Genomic DNA, 20,199 nt, shown 5'->3' with positions numbered 1-20,199 from the left:
ATGCCTCTGTGCCGCCCCTGTGTAAAAAAATTGCGAATTTCGTTATGGTTCTCCAGGATGACATCGTCGAAGACCACCACCGAATTTTCATGGCAGCAGTCTAGTGGCATTACTTCGGAGGCGAAAGTAGCTATGCTCAGCCCTTCGTACAGTTTTGTCAGCTGTTGATATTTTGCTTGCTCCAAACTTTTGGAAAAAACATACAAGTGCCTGTTCTTCCAATCTAACCAGTCGGGAGCAAGAAGAAAATTATCAATAAGTAAAGTTGTTTTCCCACACCCTGAAGGTCCGACAATAAGGCAGCGAATGTTGTCCGGCAACAGTTCGCCGTTTTTCCTAGCCTGACGCTCCGGGGGAAAATCTGGCAGTCGCCTCACCACATCCCAAGCACCCGTTACACAATCACCTCGTTTGCGTCGATCCAACTTTTTTCCTCGAGTCCCAACCATTTCACCAACAGTTTGTCACCTTTTCTACGTAATACTTTTTCGATAAGATACGTATTGGGGTATTTTGTTTTGGAGAGTTCCTCCTCGTAGAATCGCCCTTTCAAAATTTCGTCGCGATTATCTTTTATTATATACGTGTGACGGTTACCGGGTAACAATCGAGCAACAGTGAAAAGTTCCGTACTCCAGTTTTTGGTAAAGCCTTTTTCAAACATGCGCTTAAACTTACTAATTCTTACTTGGTCTCCAATTTTGAATTTCGGTTTTTTGTTAGTGGGCCGGTACTTGGGGCAATAAACAGTAGAGATCAGTCGTGCCTCATCAGACTTGCTGACATCGGCAGGCTTCATGCGTATCGTGCTATGCAAACTGTGATTATAGTCGTTTACGAGTTCCGGAAGCACATTGACCCACTTGTGGTTACCTTGAAGCGTGAATCGTTTCCACATGCGTATTTTGAGAGTGCGGTTAAAACGTTCCACTATGCTGGCTTTGATGTGACTGAAAGTCGAGTAATGTTGAATATTTTGCTTCTGAACAAACTGTTGAAATATCGAGTTGTAAAATTCCTTTCCGTTATCCGTTTGAAGAAATCGAGGTCGCCTGCCACTTTCATTGAAAATAGTTTTGAATGCTTCCATTACGCACACACCTGTTTTAGCCTTGAGGGGCAAAGCCCACGCAAATTTTGAAAATGTATCTATAACAGTAAGAAGATACTTGTATCCTTTATTGATTTTATGTAAATTTTTTAGGTTGCCGCTACTCATTTCCACAAGGTCAGCCTGCCAAAGGTCATCCACGCGTTTGGTCACCACCGCCAGTCGTTTGTAGTTTCGTCGTGCAGGTTTATGAAGCTCGTTCACGATACCCTGCCTAGACATGGTGCGAAAATAAGAATATAGCCTGGATGGGATTTCTGGCTGCAGACAATGCTGGGTTTTCTATATACAGCTTGTCACCTATTTCTATGTCGATAATTTGAGTGGCATCTTCGGCATAGGCAGTCTCGCGACTTTCGGGGTGTGTGAAATCGACCAGCTCAACTCCTCTTATTTTAGGCTCATCGCCAATGTTCGTCACGGTCATGATTGGGTAGTGGGTTGCGTGAGGCAAAGACCAGTAGGAAACCTTGACGAACTGAAGTGTGCCAGCGAGGAAAAATTGATGATAGGCTTTTGCAGGAGTCAACATGTAGAGTTTGTAACCTGGATTGAAAGGGGAGGAGAATTCTCTGTTTGGTATGCTGTACAGTTCGATGACAATCGTAGACTTGAGATTGTCGATGCTGGCATTTAGAGTGTTTACGTTGGTTCGAACCTCAGTCTCCACATCCTCCAATCTGCCATTCACCGATTCCAGGTGTTCCTCGATAGCATGAACAACAGTGTCGTAGTTTGGTTTGATCTTTACATCGACAATAAGGCTCTTGAATTTTTCATTTAAGTCATGTAGTTGGGTGCTGAAATTAGCTATAGTCGATTCCTGACTTGCCTCGATACTCCCAATTTGCTCTTTCACGCTGGCAATAATCTGCTGCAGGCTTTCTACAAGCGTCAACTTGGAGCTCTGTATTACAAGGTCGTGGACCTGCGTTCTAATTTCCGCAAACAATTCATGCAACTCGGTGATGTTCTGGTTGGTAGGTAAAGTCGCGACAGACCCCCGTATCGATTCAATTTCGGATTGGATGTTTTTGATGTCGTCGGATTTGAGTATTCGGTTGAGAGTTCTCTTCACGCTTTTCAGTTCCTGAGAGGTAGGCAGGGTGGCCACCGTGTTTTGGAGCGATTCCAAAGCTTTTTTCATCGCGTCCAACTCGGAGGCATCGGCAGCAGCACGTATGCCTTCTTGCAGTTGCATTATGTCATCCTGGGTGGGGGTAGATTGCTGCAGGGTTTCCAACTTAGTCTGTATGTCGTCGATCAAGTGATGGAAATGAGACAACTCGGATTCTGCATTCAGATTTTCCAGTTTGGCGATTTGCTGTTGGACGTTGGCCAGTGTATCCCTGATGCCCGGCAGTTTGGTTTCCAGCTCATCGTGAACGTTCGCCAGATCATTTCTAATGACAGCAAGAGCATCCTCAATATGGGTTATGGTGCCTTGCAGCTTCCCGAAATCCTCGTAGGTCTCAAGTTGGAGTTTGATGTTGGCCACGCTACGGGCAATGGCGTTCAGTTCGCTGGACGACGGTAGATTGTTGATAAAATCCTCCAGCGTTTGGAGTTTAGTTTTTACTTCGTTGATGGCCGCATGCAAAGCATCTGTTTGAAGCTCAGCCTTGATGCTTTCCAACGTAGGGATTTCGAAAGATTGAAACTGTTCGCGCAATTTAGCAATACTAGCGTTCACGCGATCGTAGTCGTCTTGTGTTTTAATGCTTTGGATGATAGTTTGCAGTTCGGTCTGGATGTTGCTTGTTTGATCCTGCAAGCGTTGTTTCAGCTGTTCAACGTCTGAGGTTTGCGTTTGTTGCAGCTTCAGAAGTTTGTTCTGCAGATTGCCCACACTCAGTGCCAGCTTGTCGAGATTGTCTATCGACGCGAGGTCGGTGTATTTTTGCAGCAGCGATTTTAGCTCTGCATCAATCTTGAGTACAGGGTCCAAGCACTGAGACTGCAAGCTGGCTATCTCGGACTGGAGGCTGGAGTTGAGCGTGGACTGGAGGGCCTGCAGATCGCTTCGCAGCTTCTTGACCCTGACGTCGAGCATGAGAAGCTCGTCGCCATGGTCGTCGCGTTTCGTATGGCCAAAAATATCGTTAGGCATTGTTATTTATTATAGGATAGCTAATTTTCATTTCTATGAAAAGAGGAATGAGTTTGTCGTAGTCGTCCAAGAGCTCTATGTACAGGCGATCGCCAGCAGATACATCGTACGTGGTGGTACTGTTCATCCTATCGTGTTTGATGCGATAGATGTTCTTGCCGGAGGAAATTTTGGCCTCTCCTTTATTCTCGGGATTCATGTCAAACTGCAGTTTGCCGGAGATGGGGAATTGGTAATAATTCAAGTTGTTGTTGAATATGTAGAAAGTCTTGCCCACATCCTCGTCGTACTGGGTCAGGATGCTATTCAAGTGTATAATCAACAAACCGTTGAGTTTAGATAATAGGGAGGGTAACAGGTCCCAGCTTGCAGGTGGCGATGGTGCGCTTTGGGCGGATGCCTCCATAGCCTGCTTCCTGAAGCCAAACAGGTTCATAGGCATTGTTATTTTATTTTATATTTAGCAATTTGTTTCGAGCCTCAAATAATGATTCGAGCGTCAAATGATGATTCGAGCCTCAAATAATAATTTGAGCCTTGTCAGTGTTGCCACTATTTGTAGGTTAGCTTAGCCAGTGAAAGATCATATAGTGGAATTTTCTTCGGATGAGTTGGCAAAACCCCCTCAAAGAACATCCAATAGAGTTGCCAGACATAAACAGAGGGCCATAGACCCCCCTCATAAAAGGCTACAGTGGGCCCACAGTGTTGCCAACTCTGTGCCTTCAACAGTGTTGCCAGACTGGGTACATGGGCCCCTCAGACCCTTTGAAAATTTACAGTGAACCCAGTAGGTTGACAACACTGTCACACGGCAGTGCCAGACATAAACAGGGGGCCATAGACCCCCCTCATAAATGGCTACAGTAACACAGTGTTGCCAACACTAGGCCCTCAACAGTGTTGCCAGACAGAGTACATGGACCCCTCAGGCCCTTTGAAAGTTTACAGTGAACCCAACACTGTCACACAGCAGTGCCAGACATAAACAGAGCAATGGACCCCCCTCATAAAAGGCTACAGTAACCCAGTGTTGCCAACTCTGTGCCCCCAGTGTTGCCAGACAGGGTACATGGGCCCCTCAAGGCCACAGTGGGCCCACAGTATTGCCAGACATAAACAGGGGGCCATAAACCCCCTCATAAAAGGCTACAGTAAGGGCCCACAGTGTTGCCAGATGTAAACAGGGGGCCATAAACCCCCTCATAAAAGGCTACAGTAAGGGCCCACGACGAGCCTCAAATGATGATTCGAGCCTCAAATGAGGGCTTTGAACCGGGGCACTGGTCCTACTAATGAGGTTTAAAGAGAAAACGCGGCAACAGAAGCGATGAACAAAAGAGTAGCAGAAGAGAGAAAGAGCGATAGCGATACAGAGAAGGCAGAAAGCTGAAAACATACTTTATCAATACATAATATCACAGGCATTCAAACATATGAGCACTTATTACAAATAACTCATTACTTTCATGAATATGATGTGCCGCAGCTGGTCAGTTGGCAGGGCCGTCTGATCACTACACAGAACACCTGTGCTTTATTCGTGAAGTCCCTGTACAAGGTTACTCTGGGGCCAACCCAGCCTCGAATCAATGTACACCGAAGCTACCTAAGCGTGATGTTGATCGCATCACTCCAGTATTACCGAGATGGAAAATGTGCGCATCTCTACGTGAACACCCATTATCCTTCTACATGCCACACTGCATACGAAGTCTCATCTCTGTCTATCTTGGACAAGAGCAATCTATCCTCCTCCTGATCATCCTACAGATCTCTTACCATTAGGTTTTCACAATTTTTTTGTATCGTCAGTACTTGCACATGCTGCCTCTATCTGTTAACAACATTCTGGACTCCTAGTGTTGCTAAACTAGTTTATTTGCCACTGAAATGTTGTTTTGTCAGTTCTCCTATAAATATTGCCATTTTGTAACCCATGCAGTGCTGAACATAATGGTGGCAAACAATGAATTATCACGGGAGAATAAAATTATTAATTCACCAGTCTGCATGGGTTTGGATGACTCGCAGACGACTGTTGTCTCTGAGTAATTTCAGCATGCTGATTCAAAAAATGAAATCCATTTTCAATACGTAAATTCCATTTTCGAAATCCCTCATAACAATTTCCTTCACAAAATGTAAAAAATGCAATCTTATTTGGAACTACCTAGAGTTTCCTTACATAAATTTCTTTTGTTGCGTTAGGTAATAGATGTAATGTAATGGCGAACGTGAGAATTTTCATTGTGCAAAATCCTTACGTGATGGGGAGAAAATGCATGTCATTTTTCGTGATCAGCATTCAAAATACTTACAGAATCACCTGTTGATATGAAATGATCCGAAGTTTTTCCCCATAATTCAGGGCCGTGTTACTACATGATGATGATTACTAGCGGAAGTTGATGACCTAAAAAATATAGGTATATGACCTATAGAATGTCCTAAGAAATGGGAAAAAATGGCCATTAAATTTATTAGTTTCAGGTAAAAAATTGAAATGAATAGGAAATTAAACAAAATGCAATCTTGCTTTTAAAAAAAGGCACCATATGATACCACATTCACATTTCAGTTAAACTATGCAATGAGGATTTCCAATGGAAACAACCCTAATAATTTTAAAACCATTTAACGAAAAAGTCGTATACACTGAATTAATTGGTGTAAAATGCATTAATTTCCCGCATCTTTGCCTGGTTATGTACTGTGGTGTGTTTCTGTGGCACTGTAAAGAAATTATCCACGTAAGACAATTTTTGTATAGAAATTTAACAAATTGTATAAAAAAATAGGTAAAAAAAGGTAAAGGTAAAGTGCTCCCCTGTGCATAGCACCACGCCATGAAGGCGTATAGGGGGTGTGGTGGTAACGCCCCACACTTTCTTGATCCCGGTCGTGAGTGGGGGTGATGTGATCAGCATCACGCCCCTGACCGCCTTTACCCCCCAGGGTTTCCCCCAGGTACCCATGTTATTCGACGCTGGGTAGGCGCCGGGGCCGCTTCCATCGTTAGAAAAGTTCCCGGATTTGAACCGGCCGGGGATCGAACCCGGGACCTTGAGCATGGTAGTCAGACGCGTTACCGACTGAGCCACCGCGGCTCAGTTATAGGAAAAATAAAATCAGGGGCGCATCCGGGAAACTGTTCATAGACACGCAACCCTCCCCCCCCCCCAGAAAAAGTACGTCGGAAAGGTAATAACATCAGAAATTGTTTGAATTGTTGTTTTAAGTCCACTTTATGCACAATAAGGCTAATCGGTACTGCACTATAGTTTAAAGTGGGATCCGAACCACCATGTGCCTCCACCGGGTATCGAACCCGGGACCCTTTGATTATAAGGCGACGACGCTACCACCGCGCCATCGGGGAGGCCCTTTCAAATATCTGAGTTTGCCCCAGACGGGCACCTGGTGTTTTCCCCCGACACAACAAAAACTGTCACCAGTTCAGTTTTCTTTTCCACGTAAATTGCAAAAGACTCACGAATATTACCAAAATGAAAGAAGTGACAAAATATGACGAAACGATACGCCGAATATTGCGAAAAATGACGGGAAAATGCCAAAAATCGGGGAAAATTACATAAAACCTGAAAATTGGCAAAAATAAAAAAAGAATGCACTTTAAAATAACCTTTTTTAGGTTCTAGACGAAGTGCAATATTGTGTATATTTAATGGGCATCGTGTCCGAGATGTCAGAAAAAAGATGACTTCCGCTCCCAAATGATTACTCTAAAACAAAATTATGTTAGTTTCAGTTTAACACGTACAGATGGCAGGCAAGAAAAAATTTATAATAGGTCTATATTATATGCTTACAAGAACTAAGATAGTATGAATGTAAGCCATACTTTTGGGAAAAATTGCAATACAACACAAAAGAACATCACTTTTCACTATACTTAGACCTTTTGTCATGTTCCAAAGAATTAGAAAGTAATACCAGAAAACTTTTTACTGTGATTTTTTTTATTAAAGAATTAAAGTACCTATATCTGAAAGTTAGAACCAATACTATGTAAGCGAGGTACATGTAAAGCAGATTTACTTGTACCTTTTAGACAGAAAACCAACTTAATAACACTAGCTATTGCACACTTATTAATTTTTGTCATATTGTTTATTCTATGTCTGATTTCTACCTGATTAGCACTGTACGCTAACCACTCAGCCACGGAAACTAAATTGAATATCGTAGCGACACACAGTGGTCTTTTAACACACTTTGTTAAAGTTCCAGGAAAAATTCTAATGGGTTCCGCAACAGGATCGGTACCTTTTTTTCGCACAATTTAAATTCGATCCAAGTTGTGTTTTGTTTCATTGAAGAAAGGTACCTGGACCGTAATTAAATTCATCCTGAAAAAGGGCTCCTGGACCGAATTGAAATACTTTAAACATAAAGAGGTTATTTTCGGTCCAGAACCCATTTACCCTTGCTCTTTTCTCTTCTGGACCGGAATTGAATTTATATTAAATTCCTGGATCTTAAACAACTCTGCTTTTAACACCTATGTCTTTTTTTTTCAGCGCAAGGTATCTTAAATATAGTCCAACTTCATTGTTAGTTTAATAAACTATGAGTTAGTTATTGATAAATATAGTGGTTTGGAAACACTGTAGCTTACTTGACCTAATCGCTATATCTTCTTCTTTCCAGGATCTGAAGGAGCAGCTACCGCAGGTAATAGTGCTAGCAGCGATCACAATAGTCGTGACGACCTCCCTAGTCATAGGCCAATGTCCAGGTCTCCACACGGACGCTTTAGCACTAGGAGTGTCTTTGCTAGTATGTTGCACGGTCGGTGTGGGAATATTCCTTTTGGCCCATCTGAACGGGGTCAGCAGGCCTCCTGGGGACGTCCTTCCCATATTCGCCCTTGTGGTGGCTGTTCACACCATGATGCCGGTCACCAGGATCGTCTCCATTGTCGTTGGTTCGATGCTCACCGTTGCCCACGTGGTTCTGGCTTGGGTGTTCCGGGACAGTTCGCTTCCAGGATATGTGTACCAGGTAAGTGGCTCCAGGAAATTATATGGTTAGAAATCGCAGTGTATACTAGCCTTACTTAGTGTGCTAATTCGCTTCTTTATAGCAGGTATCCACAATTAAAGTTCCTCTACTCAGAGACCTCTACAGCCCGTTTCGGAGCAACTGATTTTGCTGAAACTTTGTGTAGATGCCATACAGACCATGGGAAAGCGAATGCTGACGGAAAACAATTAGTTCAAAATTTTACCACCACGCGGAAATGTGGCGCTTAGAATTAAAGTTCCCCTATTCCGAGCTCTCTGTAGCCCGTTCGGAGCAACTAATTGTGCTGAAACTTTGTGTAGATGCCATAGAGACCATGGGAAAGCGAATGCCGACGGAAAACAATCAGTTCTAAATTTCACCACCAGGTGGAAATGTGGCGCTTAGAACTAAATGTCCCCTATTTTGAGCCCTCTGGAGCTCGTTCGAAGCAACATTGTGCTGAAACTTTGTGTAGATGCTATAGAGACCATGGGGAAGCGAATGCCGACGGAAAACAATTAGTTCTAAATTTCACCACCAGGTGGAAATGTGGCGCTTAGAACTAAATATCCCCTATTGTGAGCCCTCTGGAGCTGGTTCGAAGCAACATTGTGCTGAAACTTTGTGTAGATGCTATAGAGACCATAGGGAAGGGAATGCCGACGGAAAACAATTAGTTCAGAATTTCACCACCAGGCGAAATGTGACGCTTAGAACTAAATAACTAAATGTCCCCTATTGTGAGCCCTCTGGAGCAAGTTCGAAGCAACATTGTGCTGAAACTTTGTGTAGATGCTATAGAGACCACAGGGAAGGGAAAGCCGACGGAAAACAATTAGTTCAGAATTTCACCACCAGGCGAAATGTGACGCTTAGAATTAAAGTTCCCCTACTCAGAGCTTCCTGTAGCCCGTTCGGAGCAACTGATTGTGCTGAAACTTGGTGTAGATGCTGTAGAGACCATGAGAAAGCGAATGCCGACGGAAATCAATTAGTTCTAAATTTCACCACCAGGCGGAAATGTGGCGCTTAGAACTAAATGTCCCCTTCTCTGAGCCCTCTGGAGCTCGTTCGAAGCAACATTGTGCTGAAACTTTATGTAGATGCCATAGAGACCATGAGGAAGCGAATGCCGACGGAAATCAATTAGTTCTAAATTTCACCACCAGGCGGAAATGTGGCGCTTAGAATTAGTCCCCCTACTCGGAGCCCTCTGTAGCCCGTTCGGAGCAACTGATTGTGCTGAAACTTGGTATGGAGGCTTTAAAGACATTGGGGAAGCGAATACTGACGAAAAAAAAGTTGAAATCTTCACCACCAGGTTGAAATGTGGAGTTCTATTCTATAACATAGGCGTGCGCAAACTAATTTATTTAAGGGTACCTTAAAGAATGGAGGTAAAATGCCTTCCTACACAATGTTAGCCTCATTGTCGTAACGTCGAGTTCCTTTTTTACAAAACCATTATGTACATTAATATAACATGTGACCATTATAATATGAGAAATCATCATCACTGGATTTTACTGTCATTGTGATGTTTATATTATTTAAATAATGAAAGTAAAGAACTGAAAATCAATATTACTATAGTATTATTAACTCTAACAAATGTAATTCAGTTGAAGAATATATGTCTACAGGATAATTTTACATGTTGTGACTTGATAGTTAATGCCATGGGTTAAATTTCATTTTAAACTGGAGAGTTCTAACTTTCAGATGCAATCAAAATAAGAAATTGCAACTCCATTAAAGTAGTTAATACAGTAAAAAGTATGTATTTAACATAATTCTAGACTCGTAGTGTTTCTAAACAAACTTATTTGCCACTGAAATGTTCCTTTGTCAATTCTCCCACCAAAATTGCCATTTCGAAACCCATGAAGTGCTGCACATTTTGGTGACGAACAACGAATTGGCATGGCAAGATCAAACTATTAATAAGAATTAACTATTAATAATAAACTATTAACAACTATCATGTAGCAATTATGATTTCTACATGATGATTGCTCTAAAGAAAAAAAATTGTTTAGTTTCAATTTGTCACATAGAGATGGCAGGCAATAAATTTTTATAATAGTCCAATATTACAAATTTACAAGAAGAAAGAGATTTCAGAGAATAAACCATTCTTTCGATAAAAATTACAAAACAATACAAAGAAATATCACTTTCTAATATGCTTTGGTCTTTTATCAACTTACGAAGAATTATAAAGAAGTTCTGAAAACTCATCATGATTTTTGTATTCACGTATTAAATTACCTATAATTGAAAAAATATATACCACAATCAGAAGTAAAGTACTAACTTGAAAACAGTTTCTGTTGCACATTTATTTACGTATTATTGCATATTGTTTACGCTACATATACGAGGGACGTTCATTAAAGATTTCCCCTGACCCAGTTCTAGTTAATGTAGAATACTGAAATTTTATATGTGTAATGATACATATGTGCATAGGTCATGAGGTAATTTGCAATTCTGAACTCCTCTTAGTTTTTGTCTTACAGAGGCTAAATTTAGGCAAGGTGTAATGATGGATCCAGTGGAATACCAAGCAGTCATCATCAAGTTTCTTTACTTGAGAGGCCGCACACCAAATGAAACTTTCGATGAGATGAAAGTGACCTATTGAGAGGATGCCCCATCGTATGACGTAGTGAAGTACTGGCATCGTCAGTTCAAGTGTGGTCGGACTTCGGTAGAAACTGCCCCCATTCTCGGGTGACCCCAGTCAGCCACTGACGAAGACACCATTGGGCAAGTGAAAGCCGCCATCTTGAAGGATCGCCGCATAACCGTTCGCCAACTAGCTGAAGATGTCAAGATCAGTGTGGGGTCTGTCGAAAAAAATCATCCATGACCATTTGCACATGCGGAAGGTGTCTGCCCGATGGGTTCCTCAGCTACTCACACCTTTCCAAATGCAGGAACGAGTCATGTGCTCCCAGGCTAATTTGACCACGTACCAGGAAATCCAGGAGGATTTTTTTGACAGACTAATCACCCAGGGTTAAACGTGGGTCCATCAATATGACCCAGTCAAAGCAATGGAAGCATCCTGACTCACCACCACCAAAGAAGGCCCGTGTCCAACCCTCAGCGGGCAAAGTGATGCTCACGGTTTTTTGGGACCAGCATGGAGTAGTTATGATGGATTTCCTGGCGAAGGGTACCACAATTACCAGGACGTACTACGCTTCACTGCTGCAGAAATTGCGGAAGGCCATCAAAACCAAGACGCGTGGCATGCTGACCAAAGGCGTCGGCATCCTGCAAGACAACGCTCCAGTTCACAACTCGCATGTTGCCCAGACAGAAGCGCGGTCCTGCGGATATGAAATCCTTCCTCATCCCCCGTACTCTCCAGACCTCGCACCATCAGACTTCCACCCTTGCCAACCATGAAGTCATTTCTGAAGGTGACGCACTTCCACAACCATGAAACGTTGATTTCTGAGGTCAAGCCATGGCTTCTGGAGCAACCTGCAGACTTCTACAAACAAGGTCTCCACGGGTACATAGAGCGATGGGAAAAGTGTGTGGCCATTGGTGGTTCTTATGTAGAGAAGGACTAATGTCTGTACCAATTTTCGTTCATCTCCGTCCATGGGAACTTGTTCAGGGGAAATCTTTAATGAACGTCCCTCGTAATTTCTAGTGGCAGTGAGGACGAATAAACAAGTATAGTACACAAACACAGAAACTATGAATTCATAGCTAGACACGCTAGCTTTATCAATAATCCCTCAGATAGGAATTTTCACTTCGAGCACCGCTCACGTAAAGCAAGATCAAGTTATTAATGAAGTACTCCAAAACGGAAGCAAAATTATGTTAGTTTCAGTTTTCACGTACAGATGGCAGGCAAGATTAACTTTTATAATAGGCAAATGTAACGTAGCAAGATGAGAGTGATATCAGAATAGATATTAATCTTTCTGGAAAGAATTACAAGACGATGCAAGTATAACAACTTTCTAATGTACTGTAACATCTTGCCACATCATAAAAATTTCAAAACATATCCCGAAGATTTTCAAGCGTAATTGTGTTATTGTTATGTCCTAATATGAATGACATAAACAGAAATAATTATCTCAAGATTGGAACTTCATAATTAATATATTAAAACTTGTAACAAGGTGGATTACATGATTAAAACTTAAACATCCATAAGACACATCAACAAGATGTATAATCGTTGCTATGCACAGACTATATACATTGGCCATAACTGCTAGTTCACCATATACAATAATATATTTTATAATATATATCAATCTTCTCCCCTTCCAGAGAAAAATTTATGAGGGGTAAAACACTCTTGTCCTTTTTACTCTCTGAGATTTCCTTCTTCCCATCGAACTACGTCCTAGACCAAAACTATTCCCTTGCTTCGAAGATGAACTGGTTCCTGGATCAATATTAATTCCTCCCTTCGAAGATGAACTGGTTCCTGGACCAAGTCTGCTCGCTTCCTTCGAATATGAGCTACTCTCTTGCTTCGGAGACGATCTTTGAACATTGTGTTCTTCACTGTCGCTTAGTTCCTGTCGATGCATTTCATTTTTAATTGGAGGATATAAATATGCATGATACGCACTATCGTCATATTCCTTGTGTATTTCTGACTGATTTGAATCTCCTCCTGTTTCATGAAGAATCTTTAAAAATGAATAGTGTACATTTCTGTATCTGCCACTTTCTACATCTCTTACTTTATAAACAGCAAAACTGCATCTTTCAATAATTTCTCCTTTCCGATATATCTTTCTTTCAGGGCAGTAATAATATACTTTACTTCCAATTGAAAATTTCTCACATTCATAATGAACATTTTTAGTGTCATCTTTAATGATTATATTACTTGCAGTGTTGTAACAAAACATTAATGAACTTGGAGATGTTCCAGTTGATGGCAATGGAGTGTTGTTATGCCAGTGTATTACTGTACGCAGTAGTGATTCTACTTCAGTATTTAATTTTCTAACATCCCCTTTTGGAAAATCTCCTATGAGGGTTAGATACCTTTTCACGGTATTGACTGTTCTCTCAGCCAACCCGTTTCCCGAAGGTTTATATGGGCAGGAATGCTTTAGTTCAATGCCCAACCTTTGGCAGAACATCTTAAATTGTTCACTTGCAAAGGGTTGTCCATTATCTGAGACTAACTCTTTTGGAGAACCAAGTATGTAAAATTGGCTTTTTAAATGTCTAATTGCTTCCTGAGCCGTTAAATTAGAACATTGCCAAACATTCAAAAATTTCGTGTGAGCATCAACACACAACAGGAATAAATAACCATTGAAATAGAAATGATCGACATGTACACGTTCCCTGGGTTGTGATGTTGGTGTCCATGATGTAAATTGTCGTTTTGCTGGAGCTCTTGCATTCGTCTGACAAGCATCACATTTTGCAACAAAACTTTCAATGTCAGAAGTCATTTTAGGCCACCAAACTAACTCTCTGCAAATCTGTTTTAATCTCACTACGCCACTGTGCAGACCATGAATTTGAGTGAGAAACTTGCATCGCAGTGTCTCTGGCAATACAATTCTATTTCCCCACATCAACAATCCATCTTCTGTTGACAGTTCCAGACGTTTCTTCCATAAAGCTACTGCTTCCTCATTGATTTGTGGATCAATTCCTCTTGGCCAGCCATTCTTAACGTAAATTGTTATTTTAGACAACAAATTATCGCTTTTTGTATGCTCCTTGATCTCAGATATGCGTAATGGTTGTAACTTTTGTTCTAGATCTGCATACGCTGTCAAAACCAAATCTGATTGCAATTCTTCAGGTAGTGGTAATCTTGACAAAGCGTCTGCTATTGGAACCTTCTTAGAATACACTATTTCGTAATTCAGAGATGCCATGAATATTTTCCACCTCTGCCAACGTGCATTGTGTTGCATTGGCACTGGTGTATTCGAATCAAGCAATGATTTCGCAGTCGTTGAATCTGTGTATATTGTAAATTTTTGACCTGCCAGATATAAGTAAAAATGTTTCACAGACGAAACAATGGCTAATGCCTCTCTTTCTCCCTGACAGTAATTCTTCTGAGCAGGTGAAAGTGTAGCTGAAAAACACGCCACTGTTCGATGTTCGCCATTTATCTTGTGCCCTAATCGACCTCCAACACCGTAGCAAGAACTATCCGTTTCTAGGATTATTTCTTTTGAAGGATCAAATGGAATTATGGCAGGTGTCTGAACAATCTTATCTTTAACAGCCTTAAATTCCGATCCACATTGATTAGACCACAACCATTTTTCGCCTTTCCTCAGAAGTCGATATAGGTGTGGTATTGTAGATGACAAGTTGTGTAGAAAACGGCTTTGAAATGCAACCATCCCTAAAAAACTTTGTAATTGAACCTTATCCTTTGGCTCTGGACTTTCTAAAATAGCACGCACATGCTTTTCAGTTGGTGTGATTCCATTTACCGTGAAACGTCTTCCTAAGTAAATCACTTCTTGCACTAGGAATTCAGATTTACTTAAATTGACTTTAACATTATAATCTTTAAAGCGTTCCAGAACTTGTTTTGTTCTTAGGAAACATTCTTGTAGACTATCTCCAGAAATGATAACATCATCAATAAATGCTGCAACTCTTTCCAAACCTGTTAAAATTGAATCAATTACCTGTTGGAAAAGCTGAGACGAAACATTTGTACCAAATGGTAAACGTTGCATTCTGTACAAGTGAGAATCATAATTTAAACACAATATGTTTTGTGAGTCTGGATGCAAACTAACTTGTAAAAATGCTGAACGTAAATCAAGCCTGGTGTAGTACGTTCCTATTTTAACTTTTTGTAAAATATCAGGAAAGTCTGGTAGAGGATAGACTAAACCATCTGTTTGAAAATTGACCGTTTTCGAGTAATCTACACAGATACGTATAGAATCAATTGATTTCTTAACTGGCACAATAGGACTAGCCCATTCTGAATGTTCTATAGGAGCTATAATATTCTGCTTACACATATTATCTATTTCTTGTTTTATTTGATCTCGTAATGAATATGCTATTCTGTACGCTTTCCTGAACACAGGCCTAGCATTCTTCTGTAAAGGTATTGATACCTTGAAATCTTTAATTGGTGTACTAATATCCTCATTAAACAATTCTGCAAAAGATGTCAGTAATTGTGAACGACAGTCTTCAATGCTCATTTGTTTTATATTACTTGAATTATGTACGTCGGCTTTACGTTTGTTCATAATCATGGCTTTGCTATTTTGCCCTTGCACATTTGATGTTCGTGAACATTCACCTATATCATCAATCCTTTGCTGATGTACCTTTGGAGTATCCATTATGCTTGAACGCTGATTTTTCGAACAAGCATCTGGTAGCGAATCTTTTGATTCTAGACCTAAGCATGCATGTGTAGAATCTTCCTTTTGAACATAATCAGTTTCAGGAAACTCATTTAGAAGTTTGCTGCGCCAATCACCAAATAATATGTTCATTCCAACTCTACCAATTAATATATTTGTATTGATATTATCGCCAACAACAAAAGGCATCATGTACATTTTTCCATGATAGTAAAGTTTTAAGCTTAATTGGCCTGACAAACACAATCTTTCACCTGATATCGAAGTATATGAATTTAATAACGGACTCAGTGTGAAGTTACCCATAATATTAGTTAACAAATCTTTGGAAATGAAATTAGCAAAACTACCAGAATCGACAATAGCTTCTAACGATTGGTCTTGTATTATAATATTAATGTACAAAGGTAAACGTTCATTTCGCAATGAAATTTGATCAGCTGCGTGTTGCAAATTAGAAATAGATTCGTTTGCTTTTTTATTGTACATTTGTTGCGTGTTTGTAGTTAAAAAGGTATATGCACTATCTTCTTGCACAGAGAATAAGCTATGTTGAGAATTGCATTCTCCATAAACATTACCTTTGGTATCCAAATTACTGTTCCTCATTTCACAATTTCCTTTATACATACTAGATAAATTGACTGCAGGTTCCTTCCATTGTTTATTTCTTTCGAAACATGCAGCCAAAAAATGTCCTTTCTTCTTACAGAAACTGCAAATAGCATTGAATGCAGGACAGTTCTCTTTGAATGTACAACCTAACCTTGCACAGCGCTTACATTTTATATCATTTGCCTGATTTTGCCGTGATACAAATTTTTGGCTAAATGCAGTATGGGGTTTAGTTTGTGGCATGTCTTTGTATGCATTATTTGTTCCGAATCTTGATTCTCTTGTAGCTTGTTGATTCTTTGAAAAATGAGCTTTAGCAAACGAATTGTTTGTACCGAATCTACGTGAGCCTTGTATTTGCTTATTTTCACCTACCAAAAATGCATTTTGATTGACTTTATTTTTATTTGTGCGTATTATCTCATGTTGGAGTACTACATCACAAACCTTCTCGAATGTGTTGGGCATGTCTGACAGTAATCTATCTTTTAGTATACTATCGGGTAGTCCAAACACAAGTTTTTCTCTAAGACGAGTGTCTAACTCATCTGTTGTAAACTCACAAGTTATTGCAGCAACTTTTAAACGATTTATGTACGATGTAGCTGTCTCACCTTGCTCTTGCTTTATTTGCATAAAAGCGAATCGTTGAATCCATTTATTAACCTGTGGTGCATATATTTTTCGCAATGTATCAAAGAGTTCCTCCAAGGTGCAATCTTGTGGATCCTTTGGACTTAATCTATGTTCCAGCTCTTGATATGGTAAACTACCGATTACAGAAATAAGAGTGAACACTCGTTTCCTTTCTTGTATATCGTTAGCCTCAATAAAAGCCTTGAATCTTTTAATATACGAATTTATATCCTGGCTTGGGTTATAAGCCTCAAATGCAGGTATAAAACTTATGTGTTTTTCCATACTGGCTCACTTGGACTTAATTACTATAATTCTACTTACAGTAGTAATTATTTATCTTCTTTAATCCTCGTCGCCATTTTGTTATGTCCTAATATGAATGACATAAACAGAAATAATTATCTCAAGATTGGAACTTCATAATTAATATATTAAAACTTGTAACAAGGTGGATTACATGATTAAAACTTAAACATCCATAAGACACATCAACAAGATGTATAATCGTTGCTATGCACAGACTATATACATTGGCCATAACTGCTAGTTCACCATATACAATAATATATTTTATAATATATATCAGTTATTCAGGAATTAAATCGCCTGTAATTTTTTTTAAAAATAGAACAATGTCCGTGGTATTTTTGCTAGGTACATATAAAGTAAGCATTTGTTTGTACCTTTCATACAAAAAAAATAAATAACAGTTAGTCTTGCACATTGTTTATTAATGCATAAAGCTGCGCTTTGGGAGGATGAATGAGCGAGCAGAAGTACAGTGTGTTCATTTTGTCTCTGGGCCGAGCCAGTGCGTGACATGCTGCAGATGCCGACATTTTCGTTCCCTAACGTCTCTCTTATTTACGGACATATCTTTAGCATGTAGACAATTATATTTCCATTGCATAACAAGTACTAACCTTCCTTATAAGTAGACCTCGGATTTTTAGGTTTTAAAAAGTGTGCTTTTAGGTTCCTAAAATAGGTTCTGAAAAACCCTAAAATAGGTTCTGAAAAATCCTGAAATAGGTTCTGAAAAACCCTAAAATAGGTTCTGAAAACCCTAAAATAGGTTATGAAAAATCCTAAAATAGGTTCTGAGAAACCCTAAAATAAGTTCTGAAAAATCCTGAAATAGGTTCTGAAAACCCTAAAATAGGTTCTGAAAAACCCTAAAATAGGTTCTGAAAAATCCTACGATAGGTTCTGAAAAATCCTAAAATAGGTTCTGAAAAATCCTAAAATAGGTTCTGAAAAATCCTAAAATAGGTTCTGAAAAACCCTAAAATAGGTTCTGAAAAACCCTAAAATAAGTTCTGAAAAACCCTAAAATAAGTTCTGAAAAATCCTGAAATAAGTTCTGAAAAATCCTGAAATGGGTTCTGAAAAACCCTAAAATAGGTTCTGAAAAATCCTAAAATAGGTTCTGAAAAACCCTAAAATAGGTTCTGAAAAATCCTAAAATAGGTTCTGAAAAATCCTAAAATAGGTTCTAAAAATCTTCAAGTAGGTTCAAAAGAACTTAAAATAGTTCAAAATTCCTGAAAAATGCTGAATAGGTATAGTCACTGACAATAAAAATTGGACACCTATATCCTGAAATACGCACTATCTTGCATAACGTTATGTGTGTTGCCCTAGGACGATGGCAGAACTTACTATTGGAAATTTGCTATTAAAATCCACTCTTCGCTGTATAGTTAGGCAAAATGTTATCCACAGTCAAACCCCGCAATTTTGTTTGTCTGTGAGGATTACCTTAGATGCTGAAAATAATCTTTCAAGATAAACATAGTCAGTGGTGCAAGCTTCAGTGCTGAAATGTTAGTTTGCAATGCGTGAATGCCACAAAGCACCGGAGTGACGCGAAAGTGAGCAAGACCACACACATCAGACCACTTTGGATTGTACAGGTAGCAGTGGCACCAGACATTTTGCTTTGTTTAGAGCTTTGAAAAATCACCATGGACTTGGAGGAAGGGAAATCGACAGAGAGTAAGTGTCAAAGACATTCGTCATTGAATTTTGTCATGAGCAAACTAAGCAAATGTCTCTGTGTGACATAAAAATCCTGTAAAACCTTTAAAAATATATACTCCCTCTGTCCCATAATTATTGTCCGGTATGCCAAAATGGTAGTACAGGAATTACAGACGAAGAGGCAGATGGAAAGCACACGGATGAGGAGAGGCACAGTAGATCAGTCTTGAAGATTGTGAAGAGGAACAACGTGACCTTATCGCAACGAGCAAGAAATACCGCCCAGACGATTACCAAAAGGAAGCGTTGGGTTGCAACACACCGGTGTGGCACTGTATGGCAACCGGTCTAGCAAGGCATGCTGCAAATCGTTAGTAGAGCACTTCTTGAGTGAGTACATCTGAGAAGAACAGCCATGAACACACAACCCATGATAGGAAGCGACAGGGGTAGCAAGAACCTCACGGACAGTAAACGACAGGCAGTGTACGAGCTTCTCTTTGAAAACATTGAAGAAAGGTGCCATGACGACTACAGCACCTACCGCTGCGAAAGCGGCAGAGTATTCGTTCAACGGAAGTGGCGCTAAATGTTGCTAAGAGTACCCTACACAGGCGTGAGAAGGCAGGAGAGATCAGAGTGCATACGAATGCGCTGAACCCATTATTGACTGATAGCAACAAGACGGAACGTCTAAAATTTGCCTTGTCAATGCTGGATCCTACCACAGTCGCTTGTCCTGAAAGCGGAAATCCGAAGTCCAACATGATAATGGAGACAGTTCATGTGGATGAAAAATCGTTCTACCTGATGAAGGACGGTCAGAAATTGTACTTGCTGCTCAACGAACCAGACCCGCAGTGAATATGTAAAATCAAATCTTTTATTCCCAACATCATGTTTCTGGCTGCCGTCGCCCGGCCTCGTTGGGATCCTGGTCGCAAGCAGTGGTTTAATGGTAAGTCAGGCATTTGACCGTTCGTCAGCAAGGAACCTGCCAAGAGGAACAGTAGGAATCGTCCTGCTGGTACAATGGTCACCAAACCATTAACTATTACCAAAGATGTTCACCGGGACATGCTCATCAACAAGTTAATCCCAGCAATAGATGCACAATGGCCTCTTGGGAGAATCCAGGTGTCCGTTCAGTAGGACAATGCGCGTCCGCATATTGTTCCCAATGATCGCGCCTGGATGGATGCTGCAGCGGCCAGTGTGGAATTACTTTGGATCTCCTATGTCAACCGCCAAACAGACCGGACATGAATGTTTTAGATCTGGGGTACTTCCGGGCAATTCAGTCTCTCCAGCATCAGGCAGCTCCACAAACTATTGAT

At 40.3% G+C, this 20,199-nt stretch overlaps 1 protein-coding gene across 2 annotated transcripts in view; it reads left to right on the top strand.

Annotated features, from left to right (window-relative positions):
- The window catches only part of Ac76E (adenylate cyclase type 2 Ac76E), a 943,073-nt gene that overhangs the window by 581,636 nt on the left and 341,238 nt on the right, over positions 1-20,199 (top strand). For both annotated transcript variants that reach the window (XR_014443972.1, XM_083143984.1), the window contains exon 5: positions 7,896-8,249. Coding sequence is in view for 1 of the 2 variants with exons in the window: in XM_083143984.1 (XP_083000110.1) it covers positions 7,896-8,249 (354 nt within the window). In the remaining variant the exon portion in view is untranslated. The remainder of the gene's footprint in view (positions 1-7,895; positions 8,250-20,199) is intronic.

Source organism: Lepisma saccharinum, chromosome 22 (assembly GCF_977018435.1).
Source record: "Lepisma saccharinum chromosome 22, izLepSacc3.1, whole genome shotgun sequence".
NCBI classification, from domain to species: Eukaryota; Metazoa; Arthropoda; class Insecta; order Zygentoma; family Lepismatidae; genus Lepisma; species Lepisma saccharinum.
This window is presented reverse-complemented; position numbering and strand designations above follow the sequence as displayed.